The 24,232-nt window shown below is 56.0% G+C and overlaps 9 protein-coding genes across 9 annotated transcripts; 6 read left to right on the top strand and 3 right to left on the bottom strand.

Moving 5' to 3' along the window:
* Window positions 1-1,936: 1,936 nt before the first annotated feature.
* Window positions 1,937-3,184, top strand: Tnni3k-4 (Serine/threonine-protein kinase TNNI3K; the record flags this gene model as incomplete). The annotated part of the gene is made up of 1 exon (XM_032028306.2): window positions 1,937-3,184. The coding sequence occupies one exon, from the start codon at window positions 1,937-1,939 to the stop codon at window positions 3,182-3,184; it is 1,248 nt and encodes a 415-aa protein (XP_031875406.2).
* Window positions 3,185-5,318: 2,134 nt separating this feature from the next.
* Window positions 5,319-5,826, bottom strand: CGGC5_v005813 (uncharacterized protein; the record flags this gene model as incomplete). The annotated part of the gene is made up of 2 exons (XM_032028305.2): window positions 5,319-5,766; window positions 5,822-5,826. The coding sequence occupies 2 exons, from the start codon at window positions 5,824-5,826 to the stop codon at window positions 5,319-5,321; spliced, it is 453 nt and encodes a 150-aa protein (XP_031875405.2).
* A 2,428-nt stretch (window positions 5,827-8,254) lies between these two features.
* CGGC5_v005812 (uncharacterized protein) lies at window positions 8,255-9,180 on the top strand (the record flags this gene model as incomplete). Its single annotated transcript, XM_066151524.1, has 3 exons — window positions 8,255-8,268; window positions 8,321-9,064; window positions 9,156-9,180. 3 exons carry the CDS (start codon window positions 8,255-8,257, stop codon window positions 9,178-9,180), a joined length of 783 nt encoding a protein of 260 aa, XP_066009127.1.
* Window positions 9,181-9,792: 612 nt separating this feature from the next.
* On the top strand, window positions 9,793-11,415 carry CGGC5_v005811 (Satratoxin biosynthesis SC1 cluster protein 4; the record flags this gene model as incomplete). The annotated part of the gene is made up of 6 exons (XM_032028303.2): window positions 9,793-9,900; window positions 9,957-10,095; window positions 10,142-10,326; window positions 10,376-10,480; window positions 10,538-10,914; window positions 10,980-11,415. 6 exons carry the CDS (start codon window positions 9,793-9,795, stop codon window positions 11,413-11,415), a joined length of 1,350 nt encoding a protein of 449 aa, XP_031875403.2.
* Window positions 11,416-12,815: 1,400 nt separating this feature from the next.
* On the top strand, window positions 12,816-17,599 carry Pnpla8-4 (Calcium-independent phospholipase A2-gamma; the record flags this gene model as incomplete). Its single annotated transcript, XM_066151523.1, has 8 exons — window positions 12,816-13,097; window positions 13,158-13,662; window positions 14,168-15,244; window positions 15,392-15,964; window positions 16,033-16,422; window positions 16,487-16,541; window positions 16,615-16,641; window positions 16,726-17,599. The coding sequence occupies 8 exons, from the start codon at window positions 12,816-12,818 to the stop codon at window positions 17,597-17,599; spliced, it is 3,783 nt and encodes a 1,260-aa protein (XP_066009128.1).
* A 595-nt stretch (window positions 17,600-18,194) lies between these two features.
* CGGC5_v005809 (uncharacterized protein) lies at window positions 18,195-18,840 on the top strand (the record flags this gene model as incomplete). Its single annotated transcript, XM_066151522.1, has 3 exons — window positions 18,195-18,205; window positions 18,281-18,384; window positions 18,431-18,840. The coding sequence occupies 3 exons, from the start codon at window positions 18,195-18,197 to the stop codon at window positions 18,838-18,840; spliced, it is 525 nt and encodes a 174-aa protein (XP_066008918.1).
* A 113-nt stretch (window positions 18,841-18,953) lies between these two features.
* On the bottom strand, window positions 18,954-20,947 carry CGGC5_v005808 (Cyrochrome P450 monooxygenase; the record flags this gene model as incomplete). The annotated part of the gene is made up of 7 exons (XM_066151521.1): window positions 18,954-19,119; window positions 19,194-19,834; window positions 19,929-19,935; window positions 19,983-20,335; window positions 20,384-20,393; window positions 20,455-20,581; window positions 20,635-20,947. 7 exons carry the CDS (start codon window positions 20,945-20,947, stop codon window positions 18,954-18,956), a joined length of 1,617 nt encoding a protein of 538 aa, XP_066008917.1.
* A 1,042-nt stretch (window positions 20,948-21,989) lies between these two features.
* On the top strand, window positions 21,990-22,775 carry prx2-1 (Aristolochene synthase; the record flags this gene model as incomplete). The annotated part of the gene is made up of 4 exons (XM_066151520.1): window positions 21,990-22,008; window positions 22,079-22,256; window positions 22,332-22,352; window positions 22,409-22,775. The coding sequence occupies 4 exons, from the start codon at window positions 21,990-21,992 to the stop codon at window positions 22,773-22,775; spliced, it is 585 nt and encodes a 194-aa protein (XP_066008922.1).
* A 488-nt stretch (window positions 22,776-23,263) lies between these two features.
* On the bottom strand, window positions 23,264-24,156 carry CGGC5_v005806 (uncharacterized protein; the record flags this gene model as incomplete). Its single annotated transcript, XM_066151519.1, has 4 exons — window positions 23,264-23,295; window positions 23,385-23,430; window positions 23,582-23,590; window positions 23,680-24,156. The coding sequence occupies 4 exons, from the start codon at window positions 24,154-24,156 to the stop codon at window positions 23,264-23,266; spliced, it is 564 nt and encodes a 187-aa protein (XP_066008921.1).
* Between the last annotated feature and the right edge of the window lie 76 nt (window positions 24,157-24,232).

Below are 24,232 nucleotides of genomic sequence, written 5' to 3'. Positions count from 1 at the left end.
TCGGTTCGGCCTGGGGCCGGGGGTGGGGCCGGAGAGGGGTCCGCCTCTAGTGGAGCCTCCGGCGGCTTGGGCGTACGTTTTTCCGGGCCCGGGGCTAGGGGTGGGTCCAGAAATTTCTGAGGTTGCAAATCTGGCAAAAGAGTTGATAAGGTCTTGAGCTGTAGCCTTCAGACGTGCTGGAGCCGTCCCAATGAGGGCATCTAGACCTTTTGCGAGGAGGTCTAGAGCCTCATCTTGGAGGGCCCGGCCTTCCCGGGCTTGCTGAAGGGCGGCAGTGGCCGTTCGTGGCCCTCTTCCCAGGGGCCGGATAGGGGGGGGCGTGAGGCCCCTCGGGCGCGGGGGTAGGGAGGTAGGGGGGGGAGGGGTCTTCGGCAGGTTATGCATAGAGAGTAGGAGGCCGTTAGGGCCCTGCGAGGGGCCCGCGGCTGGCTGTGAGGCCATCGCGGGCGAGGGTTCTGGTCGTGGGGGGTAGATTTGGTGGTGTTAGTGTTAGGGTGGCGGACCCAGCGCGGCACTAACAGTGGGTGCCGGTGGGGTGGTATGTAGGAGGGAAGTGTACAAAGATGAATAGAACATTAACATCAACTGCCCTCTCTGTTTGATGCCGACTGTGATACATCGTATGTGGCTACTACGAGGGATCGCAAAACCGGTGTCGGCTTCGCAATAATGGATCGACTGTTGAGCACAGATCTTCCATCGAGTTTATCAGGCTCATGTCGGGAGGCAGGGGTGCCCTGACAGAAACCACGCTGGGGAGCCTGAATTGGCTCATTGACCACACTGCTGACAGCTTATTATCTCCGCAATCCACGGTAAGCATGGCGGGAGCGAAAAGCGACTGTTGACGTGGGTTGATCCTCACCAGCGTAAGCAGCAAACGGTGGCCACTCACTTTCACCCACCAGCATTACAGGGATGTTCTTCTACCTGAGACGCCATTCCAAATACGCAATAAGTCGCTCACGGCACCTGCGAGACTTTTGACGCTCGCATCGTCTCTTGCGCCAATCCTCTTCATCGAGCTCACATCCAATTCAACATCCGAAAAGATTTTGACAGTTGTAAAGGCATATGTCCCTTGACGTCTGTGCAGGCACCCTTGACCATTCTGCGCGTGCTTTGAAGCTTGCCTCTCTTACATTGCCGACCAATGCCGACCAATGCTGTACTGCTGTGATGGGTCTCTACAGCCCTCAGAGAATGGCTGTAGCGGCTGCTTTGCAAGCAAAAATGCGAGGTCGGGATGGACGGGATTCATGATAGCTTGTAGCCAGACCAATCAAAGCGTCCGAGGCGGAGGTGCAAACAACCTACATCAAAGTCACATGTTGACCAAGCTTGGAGCTATAAAAGCATCTTCAGATAGCTGAATGTTCTGCAGCCACATTCGGCTTGCCCAGAGGTTGGAAGAGATGCCTTAGTAATTGGCAACTGTAGAAAGCACCATTGTGCCCGAGAAGCAGTACAGCTCCCTTTTCTTAGCTGGGAGCTTCAATTGCCGATTTGTAACCACCGGAGCGAATACCAGCCCAGGACCGTCGTTTCTCGTGCATGGACTCTCATTCTTGGTGGTGAATATGAAGCTGTTGAGTCTAGCTGTAGCTGCCTCGTGGTCTTCCACTGCTGTGGTTTTGGTCAGCGACTCTTCCGTCTCGCTTCATACCGACGGAGACTATTTACGATGAAGCCGATCACCCTAGACGTGGCGTGGCACATCTTCAATCATAGCGAACCCCATCTTCAGGCCAAATTGACACGATGCTCACGCGCTTGGCATTCGTTCTTCAACCCCAAGCTATATCGACAAGATATCAGAACAGGGCAGTATTCCGCCGTGTTCAATACAATTTCCAATTGCACAGATACGCGGGTGGCCCTCGCCACACTCGGACATACCTACCGAGCTGGCGCTGACTACAACAAACCGGCCACCATGTTCATGACGGAGGCCCACCAATCTGTCCCATTCCTCGTCACGGCCCTGTATGTCGCTGCGTCGAGGGGCCATCCTGACATCGTGTCATTTCTCCTCGACCATGGCGCAGATATCGACGGGGTCCCGGACTGTCGGCTGCGCACTCCCGTCTTCATATCTCTTCTTGGCCGGGAGGCAGAAACGTCCATGGTCCTCCTCCGGCGCGGCGCGCGCCTAGAGTGTCCCGAGTTCGGCATCAACGCCCTCCACCAAGCGACCGCCGCGGGACTGACTGACGTCATTACCTACTTGATCGAGGAGAAAGGCATAGAAGTGAACGAGGTCGACAGCAACGGGGACACGCCGCTGATCCACTCTCTACTATCGCCATCGCCCGAGACAGTGATAGGGCACTTGGCGCAGTACCGTGTGGATGTGAACCAAACGACGACGATCGACACCTGGCGCATGACGGCCCTCAGCATGGCATGCGAGGACGGCATGTTCTCCACCGCCCTGGCGCTGTTGAAGGCCGGGGCGGACGCCACCGGGGAGGCAGATGGCCTGGTCGAGGGGGCAGATCCGGCGCTCCGCATCTACGAGCAGAAGCCGCTCGAGCTAGCGCTCTTGGCTCGGGCGAAGCAGACGAGTGGGCGGACGGCAACAAGGAAGCAACGGCTCGTCGCCCGTCTTATCAGCCTAGGCGCGGACCCGAACGCCCAGGTCTGCATATCCGCGCGCTGCAACTGGACGGGGCCGCTGCTGCTCAAGCTCGTCCGCTCGAGGCTTCGTTGGGAGGCGGAGATGCTGCTGTCTTCAGCCGTCGTACAGATCGATCAGCTCGACTCGAACGGCGCGACGACCCTCTCTTGGACGCTCTCTACGTGTCACGGGGATCCCGTGATGGCCTCCATCCTGCTGCGCCGTGGTGCCAAACCGGACGAAGACGTGATGCGTGCCATGGTAGATAAGCTCGTGCGGCTCGCAGACGCCGGTGACTTTTGGAGCATCACAAGTTTCTTGACACGGGAACCGAAATTGCTGACAGTGTTTCATGTGCTGTATTCACACTGCTTCTGGGCCGCGTCGAGGAGTCGCGATGCGGTGGCGGTCAGATTTCTGCAAGAGTCACCCAGGCCGGTCGTGCGTATGGTTACGGAGATGCTGAAGCAGGGAATCAGCCTGACTAAGACAGGAGTTGTCAATGTGTTGCGATTTAACAAACGGAGGGTCTCTGGGCCTATCATTCCCAGCATGTTTCCTTAATATCGTGGGCTGAATGGAAGTATTCCATGTTGAGTCGCTACGCAATTTGTGGGTGCTCAATGGATTCACGATAATACTGGCACGCCATCTATTCAAATTATAGATAACAAGATGATGTTCCTCTTCGTTTCAAATCTTCTCTTCTCGAAGCCAGAAGTACCGCATTTTAACCCAGACTAGACATTCGACAAAGTGAAGTGCGATTCTAAGTCCTACGTAGTAGTCAAAACTACTTTGTATTCGGAGGTCAATTGGGCACTTGCGAGATGTGCAACAAGTACTAAAATCGCATGACTTTGGATAAACAGCCATTCCTCATTTGCCGGATTGCGTAGAACTCAAGTACGACTCGACCGGGAGCAGACATCTTTGGCTGTTGAAGAAACTAACCTAAAAAGCGGCTCTGCACTTCGACTGAAGACGATCCTTCCGACCACCTACACACGTACATAAATACAACCTGCCCGGCGATCTCAGACACTGACAACCGCGTTTCCTCACCGTCAACTCTCATCAATCTTGCTCATCCCTAGAAGAATCCTATCGCCACTACTATAGAAAGGGGGAAACAAAAGCTAAAAACAAGAACAGAAATGACTGTGCAGCGGAACACTGTGGTCCATACAGCTTGGTCCTCATGTCTTGAAGTAGTGGAAGTCGTCTGCACCACCGCGAGTGGCGGACACGTGTTCTACGGCGTGATCACAGAGATCCGTGATCCCCTAGCGTGGGATTGGCTGGACGACCGCCAACTTTTGTGGGTGTTTGAAGACGAAGACTGCGTCAAGGTATGGCAGGAATGTCTCGAGCGACCTCGACCGAGCACCACTGCTTGGATGTCCCGGCTTCAGTGCATCGTGGGCTGCTATGAGACCGACGACGGCAGTGTCCTTTACGCCGTCAAGTGGGACGGCTATACATGTCCGACGTGGGAAGCAGAAGAGGACCTTTCCAATCACGGCCGACTGCTGGCTGAACATGATGCGACTTGCAAGTGCGGGCCAGGCCTGAGGGATCACCACCAACATGATGAATGGAGGGGACAAGGCCGCCGTAAAGCGGGTCTAAAAGCACGGCCTGTCGATTGCAGCAGTAATGGGGCCTTTCCAATCTCGGGATCATAATCTGGCTCTGTTGCCGCTGGGGCGTGCACTAGCGAAGTCCAGAACGAGCCGTTGATTCTGGGCCTTGGAAGGGTCCACACATCTAGTAACGACTTTCCTACAAGCCTCGAGCCGGAGGTTTCTAAATATGAGTCGGATTAGGGTTTCAGTGAGCCAGTATGAAGAAAAAAAAAACATGCTTCCAAGCAGGCGTCCACCCAAAATGTCGCGAGAAGCTTTCATTTCTTCTGCCTCTTTCGACGTCGTGAGCGAATGGGTTTGTTCCATGTCACCCCACTTGGAGAGACGTCGACCGACACTCCCCATGCCCAGCGCCCAGGCAACATCTGACCCTGCGATTCTCTCGAAGGGACCACCTACGCACGTTCCACCCCACACCACCGAAATCGAACACCCTGCACCTCGTCAGTCTACGGCAGGGACCCACGAGACTTCACGCGCCGCCTTCTGTGACAAGGAGAATCACACGAGGCGTGCGATGAAATCTGCAAGGACGGAGAGCAATAGTATCACTTCGAGACATAATCACGACACGTGCGCCATCATCGACGCCGACGAGACGGGAGAATGGGAGGACTCTTCGGAAGCCAGCTCACCAGCTGTGGAAGGTCTTCGATTCATCCGCCGCAGGGACTTAAACGGCACGGCAGCGGGCCGTTCTTTACTTACAACCATGCTAGAGAATCCAAACACAGCACGGCCAAAAACATACCTCTAAACGCGGAACAGATAGACGAGATATTGATGTATTTACCATTGATCTAGTGATTTCCGTTATATTTAGATACGGATCAGTGTGTTTATCATGCGCTTGTAGCTTACATGACGAACATTTCGGAAATATCCTTAATGATAGACTCTTCTTGCAAGACGAGGCTTTTTTTGCATTTTCAACTCGGTGTGCGTAGACTATGACGTCCATTTGTCCCATTCTGAGAGTGAATAACCCGTGCTACATTCAACAGCAAATCGCTAACCAACAGTATATCGCTAACCATTACATACAAAAGCTAAAGGAGGGATGAAGAGACGCGTTGACACTCCTGAAGTGTAGTCTCACTAGGGTAAAAAGGCAGAGAACCTTTGACGGATTCGAACGCGTTATCTGCTACAACCCAGTCGTCGCCATTCAGACAAAGATCCTGCTGCGTAAAAGACCGAGGGCCGGTGCCGTGCATCCATTGATGAGGCATGTGAGCCGGCGTGGCAAAGGCTAAGGGAGCACCGTTCAGAGTATCATTCGGACGCGCATCAGTGAGGTTGATTTCGGGGTCCGCAGCCATGCTGAGACTGCTGTTCGAGGTGCCTTCTGCCGCTAACCTCAACAGCTCACTGGCAAAAGCCATGCACCACTCGCAATGACAACTGTAAGTGGGATAGAACGGAATGAACTGGTGTCCGCTCATGTGGAGGGCATTGAGGTGCTGCTGGTCGCACAAGGTTTGGAAAAACCAAGAGCTTTTCCCTGTCAGCTGTGTCTGACCTCTCGACGATGTGCAGGGTATTTACTCACTACATGAGTGCGTTATGTGAACAAACCGGGCACTTCTGTATTGGGCAGCTAAAGACCATAGAATTGCTGTGGCTGTTAAGCGTTTGTTGGAGAGCTCTGCTTGTAGACATGATGTCCTCGCATGTGGGTTTCCAGCGGCGAGTCAGCTTCGCAGGCGAAAGTAGCGGGTGTGCCTCCGTCATGTGGCTCGTTGAATTTGGATATGCCGCGACAATGGCCTGTTGGCTAGATAGGTGGCACTTGATGCTTGCCAACGATGATGCATCATCTACTGCCAGATTTTGCTGTCTGGCGGCGTCCTCATATTGAGAACCACTCTCATACGAAAGTGGCTGCGTGACCGAGCCGGTCTCTAGTAAGGATGATACCGGGATTCGGTCAACGGTGATCTTGGACGTTGGAGTCTGAGGAGCCATAATAATTGTCAGTCTGCCGGGTTGTTAGGTGCTCAAATGTAATGAAGTCAGAAAGGCTGTTGTGAAGGGCGCAGCTGGGAATGTTATATATGTTCGTTGTTCAGACCGGGCGTCTATCGATTCTTGTTCGATCACGCGACTCACGTGTTGAGTCCTCGTCGTAACGGGCGTGGATGTGGTTGTGGTGTCTGGTGTCGGCCCGCACAAGCCCGGGTATCTGTCGCTCACTTCAACCGTCAAATCGGAAGCGCCACAGCCGACGACAGGGGTGATAATATCCTACAAGCAGCCAGTAGATTGCTCTGTCCCTACAAGCGGCGATGAATGCAAGGGGTAGGGGTTTGGCTGGCAATTGCGCATGAAGCGGCGCCTTCCATCATCTGAGATACAGCCGGGTTTGCAATCGCCTGCGGGGTTCGATATTGGTGTTGTTGCATGATAGCCACTTCTGGATGAGTAGGCCGGCTTTACGGGACGTTTCTTGTACGAGGTCCATGATGCCCAAGGAAATCGCCGCGTTCAGCGTCAAAACAGAAGACTCTATTGTTCAACCCAACCCAACCCCCCCCCCTTTGAAGCGGACAGCATATTTCTGCTCTAACCAGGCCGGCATAGCTTCTGTGATGCACCGGTGTACTTGAGTGACCGTGCTAATTGAATTAGCCGCCGCGATACTGTGATGAATGTCTATGTTTTCCAATCTCTAGTATGTACAGGGGATATCGCACCGTCATGTCTTCATCATTGATCGCACATATCAATGGATAGCTGCAGTACATCTGTTGCCTCAAATGCCTCCTACTTGGCAGAAACGCAGCAGGCGTCTCGCTCACTCTCAGCGAAAGATATGCCATATAGTCACAGGAGTTCAAACTTAGAATGCCGGGGGACGAGGACTAGATTACAGCAGGCGAATTACGCTTCCTCTTAGAGCCAACCTCCGGGATTGTCTGGTGGCTGCGTACGCTTTCTCCCCACATCTACAAATCCAAGGCCATTACCTCTTCGACCCCGTCTCACAGGAGCTAAAAGTACGTCAAGGTTGTCTTTTGGTACCGGCAAGTCTTGGAGGCATGGGTTCCATCTGTCTGCGTCCCTGCTGGGCCCGGAGGGAGACGGATGACCAGGAGTCACGCTGGTCCCCGCAACCACAGCGTTCGTCTCCTCCACAGCGCTCAAAAATCTGTCAATTACATGTCGAAGTTGCGTCACGCTTTCGTCGACACTGGACATGAAGCTGGTTCCTTCCAGAGCCACGGTTTTCCAGTAGTCAAGTTCCTTTCTGAGCCGACCAGAGTCTCTCACAAGCTCTTCCAGACGTATTTCCTTGCTGACCGGCGCCTTTTGCAACTGGATAGTATCATTTGCAAGGTCGATTGCATGGGTCTTCCCACCCAGGGCTGCGACTGCGTTGTCTATGTCGGTCGGCAGATCCGGTAAGTCGATTGACCGGCGAGGACGTTTCAACGGTCTAGCTGCCATGCCAGTCTATGTTGCGAATGGGCTGGTGTGTTTATATGATACCGGGTGACGTACATGCCGAAACTGTTTTATACAAAACCACTCAAGAACGCGGGGCCAAGCTTGTAGATGTAGACTGAAGCCGTATCTTGACTATGGTAGATTTCGGCGAAGAATCGCAAGATCTAAGAAGCCGGATGGGGCTGCCATGGTCGGCTGAGCATGCATGAAGGTGGATCGAAGCTTTCGTGCGCCAGTGAACCACGAGAAGATCCCATCCCGGCGTATCAATTGTGGCAGAAACAGTTCTTGACTCGAACTCCTGCGCAGTGGGCCGATGATCGCTGTGCTAGACTAGCGACGAAGAAGATCCGTTTTCTCGGAGACGATGTCGGATGGCAACATGAGCTGACATACACCAAGAGCAGAAATGTGTTCTTCTGAGCAGTATTGCAGTCTAGGACCGCGTTATTGTGAAGGTGATATAAGAACGATGATTGGCATGCAACGATGGGAAATGGGCCACTGAAACGCCACCGCCGTGCTGAAAGTGATCATGGACTCCATGTGGTGAGCGAAATAAGACCTTGTTGCCTGGGAACGTCCTGCTAACGATTCTTAGGACCAACCTGCTCAGGCAAGACGAGCGGTGCTGCCTCGCCATCTGCCTGGCAGTTAACTGCCCTCATAACGGACTGACTGACGATACGTGGTACCCGCCATTTGACAGAGTCAGGGAAGACGTCAACAGCGTCGCAGGGAGCCGGTTCATCGAGCACATCATCAGCTGTCTGTGTGGTCCGCTCCACGGCAAAGAGTTCGTCGTCAAGGTAGCAACGCTCCTGGCGTGCTTGAAAGTCTGCGGAGCGCCCGATGAACCTAACGACATGCCGTCAGGAGACAAGATCAACCTCCTGTTCGAACTCGACAAGATACTGTGCTTTGACATTGACAACATGTCTATCGTGATTAAAGTGCTGGAGCAAGTCCTGATGCTCTCCGCACGGATCTGGGAAACCCAGGCGCCAGACGACGCCGTTCACCCCGGGATCTTGCCCACAGATTTCGGTCCCTGTGACGACTCGGTATCAAAGAAGATGCTTTACATCTACTGCTGCGTACGAATCCTGGTTCCCGATACCCACGAGTCGTCTATGCATCGGACACGGGCCGTGTTCGAGTTGAACACGGCAGATACGTCAGAGCTACTCCTCGATATACTTAGTGAGGACGAGCTGGAGTCTGCGGGCCATCCAGCATGTGACTTGGATGAGGATCTTTCTGAGGATGAGTTTGTTGAAACGTCTGACCCTGACTCTGGTGGAGGCTCGCCCTTGTCAGGGCAGAGCGTTGAGAGTAACAATGAGTACGATGGAATCTCTGACGACGACTCCGACTTTATTGAAAGCTCAGACGCGTCGGGTGAAAGCTCTGATTCTGACGCTGGAGATATATAGTAGTGGATTGATTTATTCTAAATAAGCCCAATTCTTTCTTTAAAGAGAAAGTCACACGGTTGCTCTAGAACTCCTTGAAACCATGCGAGGCATCAACCATAAGCTGTCCAACGTCGTATGTGTATGTCGATAAGCGGACTTGCACTAGGAATCGCAAGTACTATAGTGAGGCTTCTTATAAAAACGGTACTAGATGGGTTTCTTCCCTGGCGACTTGAGTTTTACACCATGAAAATCGCCTCGTTGCGAAGATGACGCTTTCCCAATAGCCCTGGACTTAACGCTGACCTATGCAGCCAGGCTGAAAGGAAACAGAGATCATATTGGTCGCAGAACTCGCTTGAACAAACTGATACGCTAGAACAGCCGCTTAAACACGCAGTGCAGAAGTTTGCCCACCATCGGTGAAAGTGGCTTCCTGCTATCCCAGCGCCGGACTGTGAGAGCAGGTTCCGTCTGCTTCGATCGACACCAGAAGTGCCACCCAGCACCGCACACATCCCACATATATGATGGAGCCTCGCCTGAAGCAGCAGGGTCTGCAGCCGCATGATGTCGCTAGTCCCAGCGTCGAAACCCTGGTTGCCAGCCGCTCGCGTCAGTATCTCCGCGCGTGCTTCCCAGCATTTATTCTGCAATGTGTCGCCGGTCTCCAGCTCTCACAGTGCTGCTACTCCAACTTGCGATTACCACCGCGGAAGCGACGTCAGCCGTCGAGATTCTTTCGCAGGTTCCGTCGTGTGCTGTACGTCTTGGCGATATCATCCACGTGTGCGTCGCGCTGACGAGTTTTTCACCTAGTCTGAATGTATCAGCAGCACATTTTTCGCGTCCGCGTGCGATCCAGGAGACGTGACGGCGTGTATCTGTCCGGACATCTCCGTTCAGTCGGAGCTTTCGACATGCGTGCAGACCAGCTGCCCATTTGACGACCAACTAAGTCGGCCTTACTATTCCTGTCTCATGGCGCTTCTGACTTTTTGAAGCTGCGGCGGAGGTGGAAGGAGCCCTGTGCGAGGCGTACCCCAAAGCATCGCGGAGGACGGAAGTACGACGGACGCTCATCATCAGCTGCAGTCTCGTGCTGGTCGTCGTGATGCTTCGTCTTGTCAGCCGCGTACAGTACGGCGGCGGCCTGTGGAGGGACGACTACATGACCATTTTCGCGGCCGTAATGTGTCCCAGCCCCTGGGGCAACCCTCCCTGACGTTGTCCAGCAGGCCCTCCTCATCGCGCTGACTACGGTCTATCTGCATATCACAAGCATCGGTTTCGGCATGCACTACTGGACGATACCGGTTGGCAACGGGGTCGTCATTCGTAAGGTTCGGTGACCCCGGTACCCCGACTGACCGTGGTGCCTCGTTCTAACGCCGGGTCAGATGCTCTACGTTGGAAACTTGATCTACACTGTCCTCCAAGCTGCCGTCAAGCTATCAATCATGCTTTTCCTCGGCCGAGTTTTCCCGTCCGAGATTTTCCGGAGGATTGCTCTGGGCATCCAGCTCGTTCTGCTGCTGCATGGCACGCTCTTCACCATCCCGTTCGCGGCGCAATGCGTGCCGGTGCAGTCGATCTGGGACCGAACCATCACCGACCGTCGATGTCTGAACTTGCAGGCGGTGGGCTACAGCAGCGGCGGACTTGCCATCGCCGAGGACATGGCCATCCTGCTCCTGCCGGTCCCCTCCTTGTGGCGGCTCAAGGTTTCTCTCCGGCGGCGCCTGGCAGTGATTGCGCTGTTCAGCATGGGCTCATTGTACGTATTGTATATTTCTTTCCCCTTGCAGTGGGTAAACCGAGGAGGGCTCACACGGCAGGCAGCGCGTGCATCACGTCGGCCGTCCGGGTCAAGTACCTGGTAGAGTATAGCACCACGTTTGACGAGACATGGGATCATGTGGATATCGTGGTGTGGTCGTTCGTCGAGCAGTCCGTGGCGATGCTGTGTGCGAGCTTGCCGAGTCTACGTCTGCTCCTCGTCAGCGTCGGGACCCGGCATCGGCCCGCGCCGTCGGAGGGCTTTCTGAGCAAGGACAGCCCCAAACACGGGTGGGACCGGTCTCTCGACAGACTGAGGCGATGCCGGACGCAGATACGGAAAGGCAGCAGCAACGGGTCTCCGGACACAGGTAACAGGCACACAGGTGACGGCGTTCTTGTGACGACAACCGTGGAGGTCGATCGGCAATCCTACATGGCTGTGGATGTGCCGCCTTTTCCACCTCCTGCCTACTCTGGGCCGAGGAACAACACGTAAGAGTGGTCTTTTGCAGATGAAGTCACCGAGGACGTTTCTGATTGAGGGCTCTGGTTATGATGCGGCGCGTTTGATCGATGAGGGGAAGCAACACGGGACGCAAGGTAGACAAAAACGGCAGTATAAGATGTTTCAGTGTTACGGAGGGCGATCTATTTAATAACTGGGTCATTGGCCACGCCACATGAAAGAGGATGCAGCTTTGATGACAAGGCGTAACTTATGTATAGCATTTCTTTGCAAAAACACGACCTTAAGTCTGCAGTGAAGTAGTTAGATGGCAAAGACCATCAAAATCCCGGTGTCATTCTCCAAGGGCCACTGAGTTTGCAGAGCCTGGAACTGTGATGACGACATGGGTCATTAGGTTGGCAGAGATTGTGGTGATGGGCTAATGCTAATGAGCTACTGCTCATGCATGACAGGGGTGAGCTTGGGAGGATGGTCCCCATACTGGCGGTCTTGCCCATCTCTCCGTTTTAAAGCTGCATAGTCCTAATCAGCTGCGAATCAATCAACTTCCAATCGCGGGTCAATCCTGCGTGAAGTGGCTTCATCAACCTAACTACGAGCGCCGGGCGTGCCTGGCTACCAAGTGGTGTGGCCAGTCCCTTACCAGGCCCGGTTGACTTCCGTCTTGCAATTACGGTGGCAGGCGGCTCGACCGACAGCTTCAGCGACCAAGTCAGGGAGCACAGTAGGACGACACAGATCTAGCCCCACAGGTTGTCGCAATCACAACCATCGGTTGCATGCTTTGCGATCAAGAGTGATTGGCGAGCCCCAGCCCAGTCACGTCCTCGCGGCACTGCAGACGGAAAGCGCCCGTCCGATGTTCACTGCAGCCGCCGTTTTTGGACATTCGTCGGGGCCCAAATTTTGTTCTCTCAGAGGATGCCCAGGTCCAACAACAGCGCAAAGCAACAAACGGCCACATCCACATTTGGCTCGCTCGCCATTTCTGGACCCGCCTCCCCACAGCCTCGACTCCGGCTTCTGAAGAGCCTGTTTGGCTGTCGTCCTGGATCCCCTGGCCGCCATGGCTCGGGAAAAGGTACACCCATATCTGGACTTTCGTCCGACTCTGGCGCTGGGGCTTGTGGTGATGCCACAGCAACTCACGATCGCAACTAGGCAGAGTCCTACTAAGCTGTGGCTCAGGGATAAGAGCGTTCATCAAACGCAGACGTGTCCGCTGAATCGGCTAGCTTTCACGCGTACCGCTGTAAGCCCAGATTGCTTGATCCCACTGCCGACCTAGCACATCGTGGCGCGACAAGTCGCTTGAGTCCATGGACACCGTCTCTTCTAAGCTCGTTTCCTCCCAGGTTTCTCGAAAACCACACGGCCTCACACATCATGAAGACGGAACTGCTCGCCAAGGGCCTGGATCTACCTCTATGTCATCGCAAAACGGCACGTCGCCACAGCGTAGCTTCAGCCCTGGTCCGACCTTCCGGCACCTGACCAACACGGCCGGCGCATCGTCGCCGACAACCGTCACCAAGGTGGATGAAGGTGGGAACACAACATATGCGGAGTTAATACTCGTTGCACTTCGTAGCAGTAAGACGAAGCAGATGGGCCTGCGCGACCTTTACAAGTGGTTTGAGGAAAACACCGATAGAGGGACACGTAAAGGATTGAAGAACAGCGTTCGCTCAAACCTCTGCATGAACAAGGTTTGTGGTTACCTTCAATCAAGTGACGCAACATGGCCCCTGCTGATCGTCGATAACAAGGCCTTTGAACGGGTAGAAGGTAAAGGTTCCTATTGGAAGCTTGCGGATGCGGGTCTGACGGAAATCCAACCAACACACACATACCGCGCGACTCGCAACAAGACGGCAAGGGCGTCTGCTATGGTGGAAAACAGCGTTGCATCGTCCCCTTCGTCGCCTGCGTTCAGTGCGCGCGATGCTCTGCAGGAGGACGCGTCTGACACGGGTCACGGCGACGGTAGCCCTTGGACTCCCGAAAACCGGACATCCCCGGAGAGGAGCCAGCCGGAAGGCGGACCCTCGGCCGATTATCCAACACCGATGTCGATTGTGTCGACGCAAGACGGCTTGGAGTATATGCACGACCCGCTATGGGCCTGGAACTTGGACAGTAGACGCTATATCAACTGGCCCTACTGCACCTGCTTCTGTGGCCCGCACCAGCTTGGTTGGGTGGGCGCAGTTGATATGGTGTCATCATGTGGCCACCACAGCGTTTCCCCGATGGTGATGAATGCTAGCGGAGGTAATAATAGTTGAGCGCGAGAGCCTAGTGTCTTATAGTAGTGTCATATTATATACATGCAGTGAAATGCTATTCTACCTACAGTGTTGATAGACGTCTGTCAAGAGACGTAGGGCACAAAGATGAACTTCATGCGAGCTTCTGTCTCAGAAGGCGCACATTCTGCCTTCTGATATGTAAAGCCTCGACGTCCCCGATGTGCCCCAAATCAGCCATGCCCGAGTCCGGGGCAAGCCACGAGCATCCTACACCAAACACAGCCAGCTCAGCCAATGTCGTCTGTTACCGGATGCCGTCAGCCAGAATGATACTACGGAGAGGTCGGGACCTGGCCAGGTTGTGCAGCTGGAAGTGACTCCTGGGCATTGGCTAAGGATCGGAGACAGTAGTAGATTCCACCGGTGCATCGGCCTTCGAGGCTGCCAACCTACGGCTCGCTTTGGCGTCCAAACTGCTGCCGCCGCCGCCGCCACTGCTATAATACGGACACGTCTCTCCCGCACAGTACCACCCGGCGAACTTGACTCATTGCACATGATGACCGGTTGTAAGCACACTGGATGGCTGCGCGGGGCCGCCAAGGACCACGCGTACACTGTCGAATGCTCGGATCGTGCACAGAGACTACTGGACAGTCTGCCATGCCCGGACGGCCAATACCCCAGTGCGCTTGTGTTGATAGGAAATGCGACCAAGCGGGTTGCTATGCAGAGGCTCGGCGTGACCATCACGAGGCCTAACACGACCCGGGGCCACGGCGAGATCCATCTGTCGCTAGCCCCGGTCGGCGCGTCAGGCGCAAGGCCCACGTTGGTTGCCGATGCCGACGTCCCGCCTCACAGGCGGCTGGGGAGGCCGAAGCAGTCTACGCTCTGCCACGAACTCGTAGCAAGACCACTGGCGATCTCTCACCGTCAAGACAGGCCGCCCACGGCGGTGGAGGTGGGCGACCACGTCTATAATCGCATGCTTCTCCCCTTTGCCGACGCTGTCTGCTTCTTCGCCGACGATGTCGGCGGCGTAGAGGCCGTCGCCCGGCGGCTAGGGTCGTGGCTGGACCTGGGTGCACCGTCTACGTCGTCGGTGCGGCCCTGGTTGGTGGTCGTCACGAACGGCGGCGACGAAAACCGCACCCGAAGTCAGCTGTTACAGGCCGTCCGGAAGAGGACACACGCCCACGTGTCTGAACGTTTCCACGGTGTCCGCATCATCAGCCTGGCCGACGCCACCCCAACGTCCACGCGCCGTCAGCTGCATTCCCTGCGCTGGGACATACTCAGCAACGAGCTTTCCTACATGGCCGAGACGAAACGGGTCGAGCGCGTGCTCGGCAGCTGCCTCTTCTCGGCCACCCACCTCGCCGGCCTTCTCCGCCACGCCGCGGAGCACATTGGCGATGCCGGCGCGCCGCCCCTCGACTTTCTCGCCGTATCCCGGCTGGACAGCCCGGTGGCGCCAGATCTGCCGGCACACCTTGCGCGCTTCTTGACGCACTGCGACTCCGTCGACGACCTCAAGAGATTCGCCGTGCCCGTCATCGCCTCCAGCTTTGTCCTCGACCAGTATCCCCCAGGCATGCACCGTACGTCTACGTTGTCCACGCGTCTACGTTGTCCACGCGTCCACGCATCCACGCGTCCACGCATCCACGCGTCCACGCATCCACGCGTCCACGCATCCACACACCCACGCCCATCCGTCCCCTTTGGTCACCACTAACAAGTCCCAGTCTTCGATCCGCGCGACGTCTTCCAGATGTTCTACAAGGACGTCTGCCACAACGTGTGCGGCACCGCCGTCCTCGCGCACGAGGGGTCCACCGACTTCGTCTTGCCGTCGCAGTTCTCCAAGATGATCGAGGCACAGATGGCCCGTATATTCCGGCAGCTGACGACGGGCCAGACCTCGGCGTCGCTCCATCGCCAGCTCGTCGCCGCCTTTGCGGAGGACTGGGCTCGGCTTCGGTCCGACAGCACGTGCTTCCATTGTCTGCGCCGCCGCCCGCAGTTCTTCCCCGAGTGCGGCCACGGCCAGTGCGAGAACTGTGTCAAGGTATTTGGCATCGCGAGTGCGGCCGACCCCTGGCTTGTCGAAGTCGACGAGTGTATCCTCTGCGGACAGACCATTTGTATGCAGGTGCGCGTGAAGCCGGACACCGCGTCGGCGCGGGTGCTGTGCATCGACGGCGGCGGGACGCGGGGGAAATACCCCCTCAAGCTGCTGAAGCAGCTCGAGGACGACATTGGCCTGCCAGGCCATCCGGTACAGCAGAACTTTGACGTAGTCTTCGGGACGAGCTCAGGTGTGTTGCGGGACGTGGCCGTTGCAGACGCCGATACAGTGTGAGTGTCCAGCTGACGGCCGTCGCAGGCGCCATCAGCGCCGGTGCTCTCTGCATCAACGGTTGGACGGTGGACGAGTGCATCGCCCGCTTCGAGTCTTTTTCGAACCACGCATTCACGCCTCGTGGAGTCCCGTCCATTCCGATCATAAGCTCTCTCGTGCGACTGATGATGCAGGTTCCTGTTTTGGCCACCGTCGTCCGTGCCGCAGCTGTACTTCTCTTCGACAGCAGGTACCCGTCCCAGCATATCGAACAGGCCCTGCGAGACATGTTCGGCTCCGACAGAGGCATCGCCGACTACTCGGCCGCCGACAAGATGGGTGCCATGGTCGGCATGACGGTCGCCACCGTGCGGGACGCAAGCGCCTGCATCTTCACCAACTACAATGGCTCAGGTCAGCGGGGTGGGGATCGCGGTAGTTTCCCCGTTTCTCTCGAGGCGATCAGGTACCGCGAAGCCGGTGCTGACAGGCTGGCTAGACTACGAGCTACTGAGGACGAGCGTCAATGGGGGCCAGCTGGCCTTGTGGGAGATGTGTGTGGTTCCCACGTGTTTCCGCGCCGTGCCCGCGTCTCCCCGATCACTGACCGACTGACTCAATTGGCAGCCTCCGGTGTGCGACCGCCGCTCCGTAGTCAGTACTGACCAGGCCTTGCGACGTGCAAATGGCCGTTGCGATGACTTGCCGGCAGAGATCGAAATGCTGATGGACGCGCAGCTATTTCACGCCCTGGTCCATCGAAGGGCTCGGGACGTTCCAAGACGGGGGGTTGGTCGCCAACAACCCGTCTGCCATCGCTTTGCAAGAGGTAGCCTCGGTTTTCCCCGAGGACCCCGACCCGAGCCTTCTGGTCTCGGTGGGCACCGGATCTTCAGCCCGCGTGTCCGACGGCGGGTGGCGGGACTGCTTTCCCCTCCGGCTGGCGCGGGCCTTTCTGAACCGCGACAAGAACGCCTGGCAGCGGGTCGTCGCGCAAAAGAAGGTCGGTCGATCAGGTGAGTTCTTCCGCTTCGATGTCGAGTTCGACGGCCCCGAACCGCCGTTGGACAGCCTGTCCAGCTTCGACGATCCTGAGCGGGACGACGGTTGCACCTTCGAAGGCCTGCCGCCATTGAGGCGCCTAGTGCTGTGTGTGAGGGCGGAGCTGTTCTTCTTCGAGCTGCGTGATTCGCAACCATACCTGTTTTCCGACGGGGGGTACGAGTGCTGTGCACACATACGATGCCGGCTGGCTGCCGGCTCTGGCAGTCTGAAAGAGTTCATGCGGCAGCTCGCCGGAAGCAAGGCTTACTTCCGCATCGGTGACCACCAAGTGGTGCCCGACTTCACGTCGTGCCCGACGGCCTTTCCGGATGGCCATTTTCGCCTGGAGGTGAAGTTTCGCGTGGCCAGTCTGCAGGACTCGGTCGCCGTCTGCCTGTGGGAGACCCCCGACGAGGGTCGCCACATCAGCGGCTCGCCTTTCACAGTGCGGCAGCTGCTGCAGAGCCAGAAGCTCGAGCAGTGCTTCGGCACCTCGGACCATCGTAAGAAGCGAAGTCGAGACGAAGATAATGATGATATAAGCCGTAAGCGGCGGAGACGAAGGTGATAGAAGAGAAGAATGAGCAATAAAATAGGCAGGAGTAGGAAGACGTCTGGCACTGTAGCTAGAACACAAGTAGCGTAACTTCAAAGAGAGAAAGTCGTTAAGCAGAGGGCATTAAGATGCATCCCCATCGTAGAAGCAACTGCTGCAAGCGGTACTCATGGCTACACCTGATTGAGCCCCGGACAGAGTTGTGCTTGAAATTACGCCTGTGCCACAAAATACGCGGCCAGTGCTCGCTGGTTGACGAGCTCGCGGGTGGCCCAAAAGATGTCAGGCGCGTGACAGTGATCGCATCAATATAGATTCCATGTTAAAAAACTGCACCTGCGTTGGACTTGATGAGGCGATGGTACTTGACTCATTTAGATTTATGCCGACTAAGTTGCGGGCAATATCCAGGCAACAGGTCATGTGATGGGCATTCATGGTCCCGCGCGCGTTGATTGGCGCAAGGATTGCTAAGCCAGAAATGCGTTAGGTGGTCTGAGCTCTGACCCTTCTGGCCTTTTGGCCTTTTGGCCTTTTGGAGGAGGCTGGCATATCAGCAGACACATATCAGGATGCACGTTTCAAAGATGCCTTGTCGATGACCGCAATGACGACGACGTTGGTCTCAAGCTGCAATGACGACGACGATGTTATATCTATTAACTCGAGGACCCCTGCGTGGGCACCAAACAGATACACCCTGCCAACAGCTGTGGCATCAGCAACGACGAGAACGGCATCGCTACTAACTCACGATCACAATGACGACGACGTGATCTACTTGGGCTCCAGGATAGGTCTGTAGAACGCACCAACCGCGGATCGACGCTGACGAGGCCACAGTCCCCAAGACACCATCTCGGCTCAGGCAGCCCACTCGTCCTCCGCCGCTCCCGACCAAAAATAAAAGGCGACCGCCGCGGCAAGTATCCAAGAAGAAATCAAAATCAACGCCAAAACCATCGCACAGAGGATCTGTTCGGACACTGTCATCATCACCTGCGGAATACGCACAGGTTGGCCGCATACGATCTTCGGGGAACAAGTGGCATGATGTCTACGGATCTGCCAATCGAAGCAACAGAGAGCTGTGTTACTGGTCCGAGTCGGCTCCCAACACTTGTGAGACCATCAGACACGAAGATATACGTTTTCGACCAATGTTCCAAGGCCTGAGCCCGGCCGATGTACGCAAGAAATTCCAGGACAAGATGCAGAGTGCGAGGGGGAAAGACGGTCAGGACGGAGAGTGAGCTAAGCTCGCCTTTGCCGCGCTCTGTGCCATGGGAATTGCTTCGTAGCGACCCTTCCAGAGCAGTCGGTCTAATCGGCACCTCCTGGCCGTTGCCGCCCCGACGAGGCCACATCAGCACATGTCGACCCGAATGCCCCTGCTGCCCCTCTTGGGCATTGCGAGGGCCAGGTCGAAGTCGTACACGACGTCCGCATCCGTTGTATTGTACAGCCTCATGTCGTCCATGACTCTGAGTATTAGCGCTGCGACAGCAATATATAATTCGCAGTAAGCCAGCCTGTTGGGGGTCACGCGGTCAGCCGAACGCCTTGAAACAGAAAGTGTTGTCAAAGAAACACGGGCACAACGTACTGCATGCCGAGACACTGCCGGCTGCCTCTCGAAAACGTGAGGAGATACCGCTCAAGATGCCTCGCTTGCCTTCCGTCTTTGAGCAGCCACCTCTCGGGGATGAACGTGGCCGCATCCGGATACAGACGCATGTCCGTGTGGACTAGGTAGGCCGACATGCCCATGGCGTGGCCTCGGGGGATCACGTGTCTGACGGTCACTGTCTGTGTCGTCCCGAGAGGGGTCCACGTGCCCTGGTATAGTACGTCTTCGTCGGGTGCGATTCGGGGCAGCCTCGACGAGAGTCCATACATCAGGCGCAGGGTCTCCTTGATGACGGCACTCAAATACGGGAGCTTTTCGAGGACCATCCAGTCCGGCAACACATGCGGATCCTTCACCACCGTCATCAGCTCGGCTTTCACCTTTGCCATGATGTCCGGGTTTTTCAGTAGATGGTAGGTGCAGAGACTGAGCGCCGTCGCCGTTGTTTCTGTTCCAGCGGCAAGGAACACGTTCGCCTCGCCGGACAGCCGCTGTTCTGTCTTCTCTTTCGCCGGCAGGTCGGACGACAGCAGTGAAAAGAGCACCGTGTTTTGGTTCATCTGCGACCCGGCGTCATACTCCGCCTTGGCTTGCCGGACCATCGACGGCAGTTTTACCTGTCGCTAGCGTCAGCAGGGCTCGGCGGCTCGGCGAGGGACATGCCTTGGAATGGTATGCGAGGATTGCGATCTTTGTGGAGACTGCTTCTACCACCCTTCTGTTCACCGTCAGAGCAGCTCACGGCGTCGAGAGTCCGCGACCTACATCGGAACGCGGTCTACAACCCAGGCCACGAGCGGGAAGTGTCTCATGATGTGGATGAGATGGAACATGGCATACACGGCTGCCCTGAAGCTGGGCTCCCAGCCGGGCTGGCGGAGGAAGCCGAAGGGCTCTCCGAAGCAGTATTCGCTGATAATGTCGGCCGTGTAGCAGCTGTATGCTGTGGCTACATCGAAGGGGCCGCGCCCGCGGTGGGCGAGGAACTTGTCGCACAACTTCTGCGCGGCGGCGTGGATCATCCGCTCAAGCTTCATGATCTGTGCCCGCGAGAAGTGCTTGCTGGCCGCTGACCTGCGAGAGCGGTGGTGGTCATGGTCGAGTGTGCCGAAGCCTCCCTGTCCATGCGGTCAACACGATTCGTGCCCAGGCTGTGGCTTGCTTACGAGTTGGAGGCTGCGTGCACCGAGACAGTCAGTCAGATGCCGAGGACATGATGCGGGTCGAGGGCGTATACTCAGAAGGGAACCCAGCGACAAACGAGCCCGACTTGTCCCGCTTCTTGCCGCCACTCGCGTACAGAACATCGATGAAGCTGGGGTCGTTGCAGTGAACCTCGTCGGGGCTGATGCGAATGATGGGCCCTGCTCTGGTCAGCCCGAGACAACCAGCTTCCACCCTTGTGCGTCTTGCCCACCGTATATCTCGTGCATCCGCTTGATTTCGTGGGTGTAACGTCCCCATCGCACAACGTCGAACCAGATCTCGTACCAGGAGGTTGCTGCAGCGAGCTTCGGCCCGGGAATAGCTGCAAGGGGATGGCACGTGATGCGGTATATCGCCAGGAGGATTCCGTACAGCAGCCACAGAGCAATGGCCGACTGCAGTACCTGCGATACTGAAGGCCAGGCATTCACGATGGTGACGATGTGGTCTTTGCCAGCGAGACTTGACAACGTTGTATCCAGTTGCGGTGCAATTGCACTGGGTCCTACGATAGTCTGTTCCATGTCGGGGCGGCGGGGTTTACCGGAGAGGATGGAAGTGTTCGGCTGTGAGGCAAACGTCTAAGCTGCTGCGCTGGCTTCATGTGGGAATTCATATGGCAGGAAAAAGCCGACGTTAACCACTCGGTAGCAAACGTAAATTGACAGATGAGATATGTACATATGCTACTGTACTGTACCGTCCTTACGCTCATTCAAAGAATCGAAGAGTACACACGTGTTCTGGCACAACCTGCAAAAGTCCGCTACAGAGTTGCTTTCGGCCCTTGGGATCAAACAAGTGCGTCCGAGCGATGGAAACCCCTGCGGCGTACAGACCTATAAGGATGCTGAAACTGGAAACTGCTGGCCTGCCAGAGGCGGGTCCGCTTAGCATGCATCTCTGAATACGGCGACGAGAGCTACTTTTGTTTCCCGGGAGAGGGGTGAGCAAGTAAGCATGGGGCGGGGCATACAATCTATACTGACGGGGTGGGAGCTTCTGGAGTCATGAGATGCATCGCGGTAGAGGACCAGAAGCGACGAGAGCGCGGCCAAGCATCACCATGACTGTCCCGAGATGGCCGGCGCGTCTTTTCTTAGCAAAACGCATCTTACATGCAATGAATGTGAGAGGTTACTTTGCTATTATTATATTGAGAGCTCCTGCTGCGTACCCAGCGCGAGGTATGGCAGGAGCTCACACCCTACGCACCGCAGACAGCGCTTTCTCATACTGTACCCAGCAGACACAGCAGACACAGCAGACACAGCAGACACAGCAGACACAGCAGACTGACTTCCTTATCGCCGGCCAATGGAAGTCCAACAGGCATCTCTGGCGGGGCGACCCGACTTGCGCTATGCGTCAACCACCATCGTTCACCCCCGAAGCACGGATTTGACGGTGTGCGCGGATGTTAACCAGTACTTTCTCGAACATTGGCCGTTCCCAAACGAGAGAGCTCGGCTGAAATTCGCCGCCGAGGGACTCCCGACTTGGCACTGCTGCCAGTACCCTTCGTCTTTGCCAGACCGGATCACGGCTGCCTGTCGCTTGTCCGTCATGCTCTTTCTCCTCGATGGTAGGCCGTATTCCCGAGACTGTCATTTGTATCCCCAGGGGGCGCTTGCTAACGTCTAGGCGCGAAAAAGACCTGCTAGAGCACATGTCTCTGGAGAAAGGCGCATCCTACAACAAGAGGTTGATTTCCATAGTCACCGGTGATACAAAGCCGAGCGACGAGTCACCCATCGAGAAGATTGTCGGCGACGTCTGGAACGAAATGAAGACTGTCGACGCTCACCTGGCACAGGACCTGGTGGAGCCCATGTTTGACTTCTGGCGCTCGCAAACAGACAGCGGGCGCTTAGCGTAGAAAGGCATCGCCGACTACTTGCAGTACAGAGAACGCGACGTAGCCGCCCAGTAAGCACCATCTCATCTCTGGAAGTCTTGAGCCTGGCTGACTAGACTCATCACAGGCTGCTCCTGGCCCTGCAACGCTTCTCACAAGGCATCCGTCTCAGCAAAGATGAACTCGAGTCGACAGCTGCCATTGAAGTCCCCTTCTCGCGCCACATATCGGTTGTGAACGATGTGACCAGCTGGGACAAAGAGTGCCGGGCTGAGAGAGAGATCGACGCTCAAGGTGCGGTCGTCTCAAACATCGTTCAAGTTTTGTCGGACGAATGCAACCTTTCGCCCGAGAGCGCAAAGCCCGTCCTCTGGGCGATGTGCCACGGGTGGGCCGAGATGGTGGATGGTCTCATCGCCGAGCGGGTACAGCAGGGCTGTTCGGACTCTCAGAACGTATCTCGACGGGCTGAAGATGCAGATGTGCGGCAATGAGCTGTGGAGTCGGACCACGTTCCGGTACAACTCCTCCGGCATGGTCTGACTTGAGGCGGAAAAGGTCGATCATCGACGGTGATGCTGTCTTCAGCGCTCAGAGCAAGCCATTCGCGAACTTGGCTGCGATGAGCAACGAGAATGCCACGTGAAACAGCCAACTTGAAAGGGCGGCGTGGAGGGGCAATGAGGCATAATTCGAGCCCTGAAGTTGCTATAGTACGTAGACAAGTCAAAGCAAGTATGGCCACCTCAAGACAGTGTCAACGAAATCTACGTGACGGGGGTAAAACGCCGAGCCCAGCCTAAAAGCTAAAGTCCTGGCCATAGGCGGCCGAAGGCCTCTCTGCTTGCTTTCCCATCCCACCTCTCCTTTTCCTTCCACCTGCATGTGAAATAGAGAGGCAGGACCGTTCCTTCACAGGAAACAATGTGTGGCCTGCGCTGCTGTGTTCCGTTGCTAGACATCCGGTGATTTGATTTGTTACTTAGATAGACAGAGCTTTCGCGGGAAAGAAGTCTGGAGATGATCAGGATCTTCGTCGTTGACTTTGAAGGACGAGGTGACGGATAATGCCTTGCGGTCATGCTATCTGCAAGGGGTTCTACCTAATGTTGGACAACTGCCCATTCTGTCGTAGCTGCATTCACCAGACTATTATTCCTGTAGTCAGGTAAAATGAATTGACTTGCTTGCGGCGGGCATATCAATACTGCTGCGCACTGACGTGACGGCGGGAGCCTGTGGTCTCTATTCCAGCGGGGAAGTGGTGACCAAATCCTGGACCACCCTGGATGTCACATACATTTGCTGGCTGCTGATACTCAGATCCCAAGCAACATCTTCCAAAAGGGCCCTCTCTGCTTCGTTGATGTCATCGTCTGTGAAACGAAAAGAGCTTACACCGGCCACGAGATCGGTCCAGAACGGCGTATCGTAGGCGTCGTCTTCCATGTATTTCCGAGCAACGATTATGGACGCCAAGAGGCGTAGATGCCGACTCTTTTCCGTCGTCAGAGTGCTCTGCGACCGCCGCAGAGCTCGCTCCAGGTAGATCAGACTGCCGCAGAATGCCGCTCCATTTATGTCGGCCCATAGCAGCAGATGGCGCAGAAAGGCCTCCAAACCTGACGGAAAGTCCCATATGTCGGCGTTGCAGGGCAGCAAACGCGCAAGGACGCGCTTGACCACGCCCTTGATAAGCCGTAGAGGAGGAGGGTGCCGACAGAACTGTTCGAACCGTATGGCGTCCACTGACAGGTTCCTTGAAAAGGCGAAGACTGTTGGCTGGTGACGGTCGACTACGGCGTCAATGGTGGGCGCCACGCGGGATTGACAAGACACCCTCAAAGATTGGCGCATCTGCACTTCCGTCAGCATGTCGGCCGTCAGACAGTTGCTGCCCGCACCCGACGACTTTTCGCAGTTGACAGCTGGGCACAACTGTCTCTGCTTG

The sequence above is a fragment of the Colletotrichum fructicola genome (assembly GCF_000319635.2).
Source record: "Colletotrichum fructicola Nara gc5 chromosome Unknown KSG_Nara_v1_contig03, whole genome shotgun sequence".
NCBI classification, from domain to species: Eukaryota; Fungi; Ascomycota; class Sordariomycetes; order Glomerellales; family Glomerellaceae; genus Colletotrichum; species Colletotrichum fructicola.
Note: the sequence above shows the minus strand (reverse complement) of the source record. Positions and strands in the feature narration are given on the sequence as shown.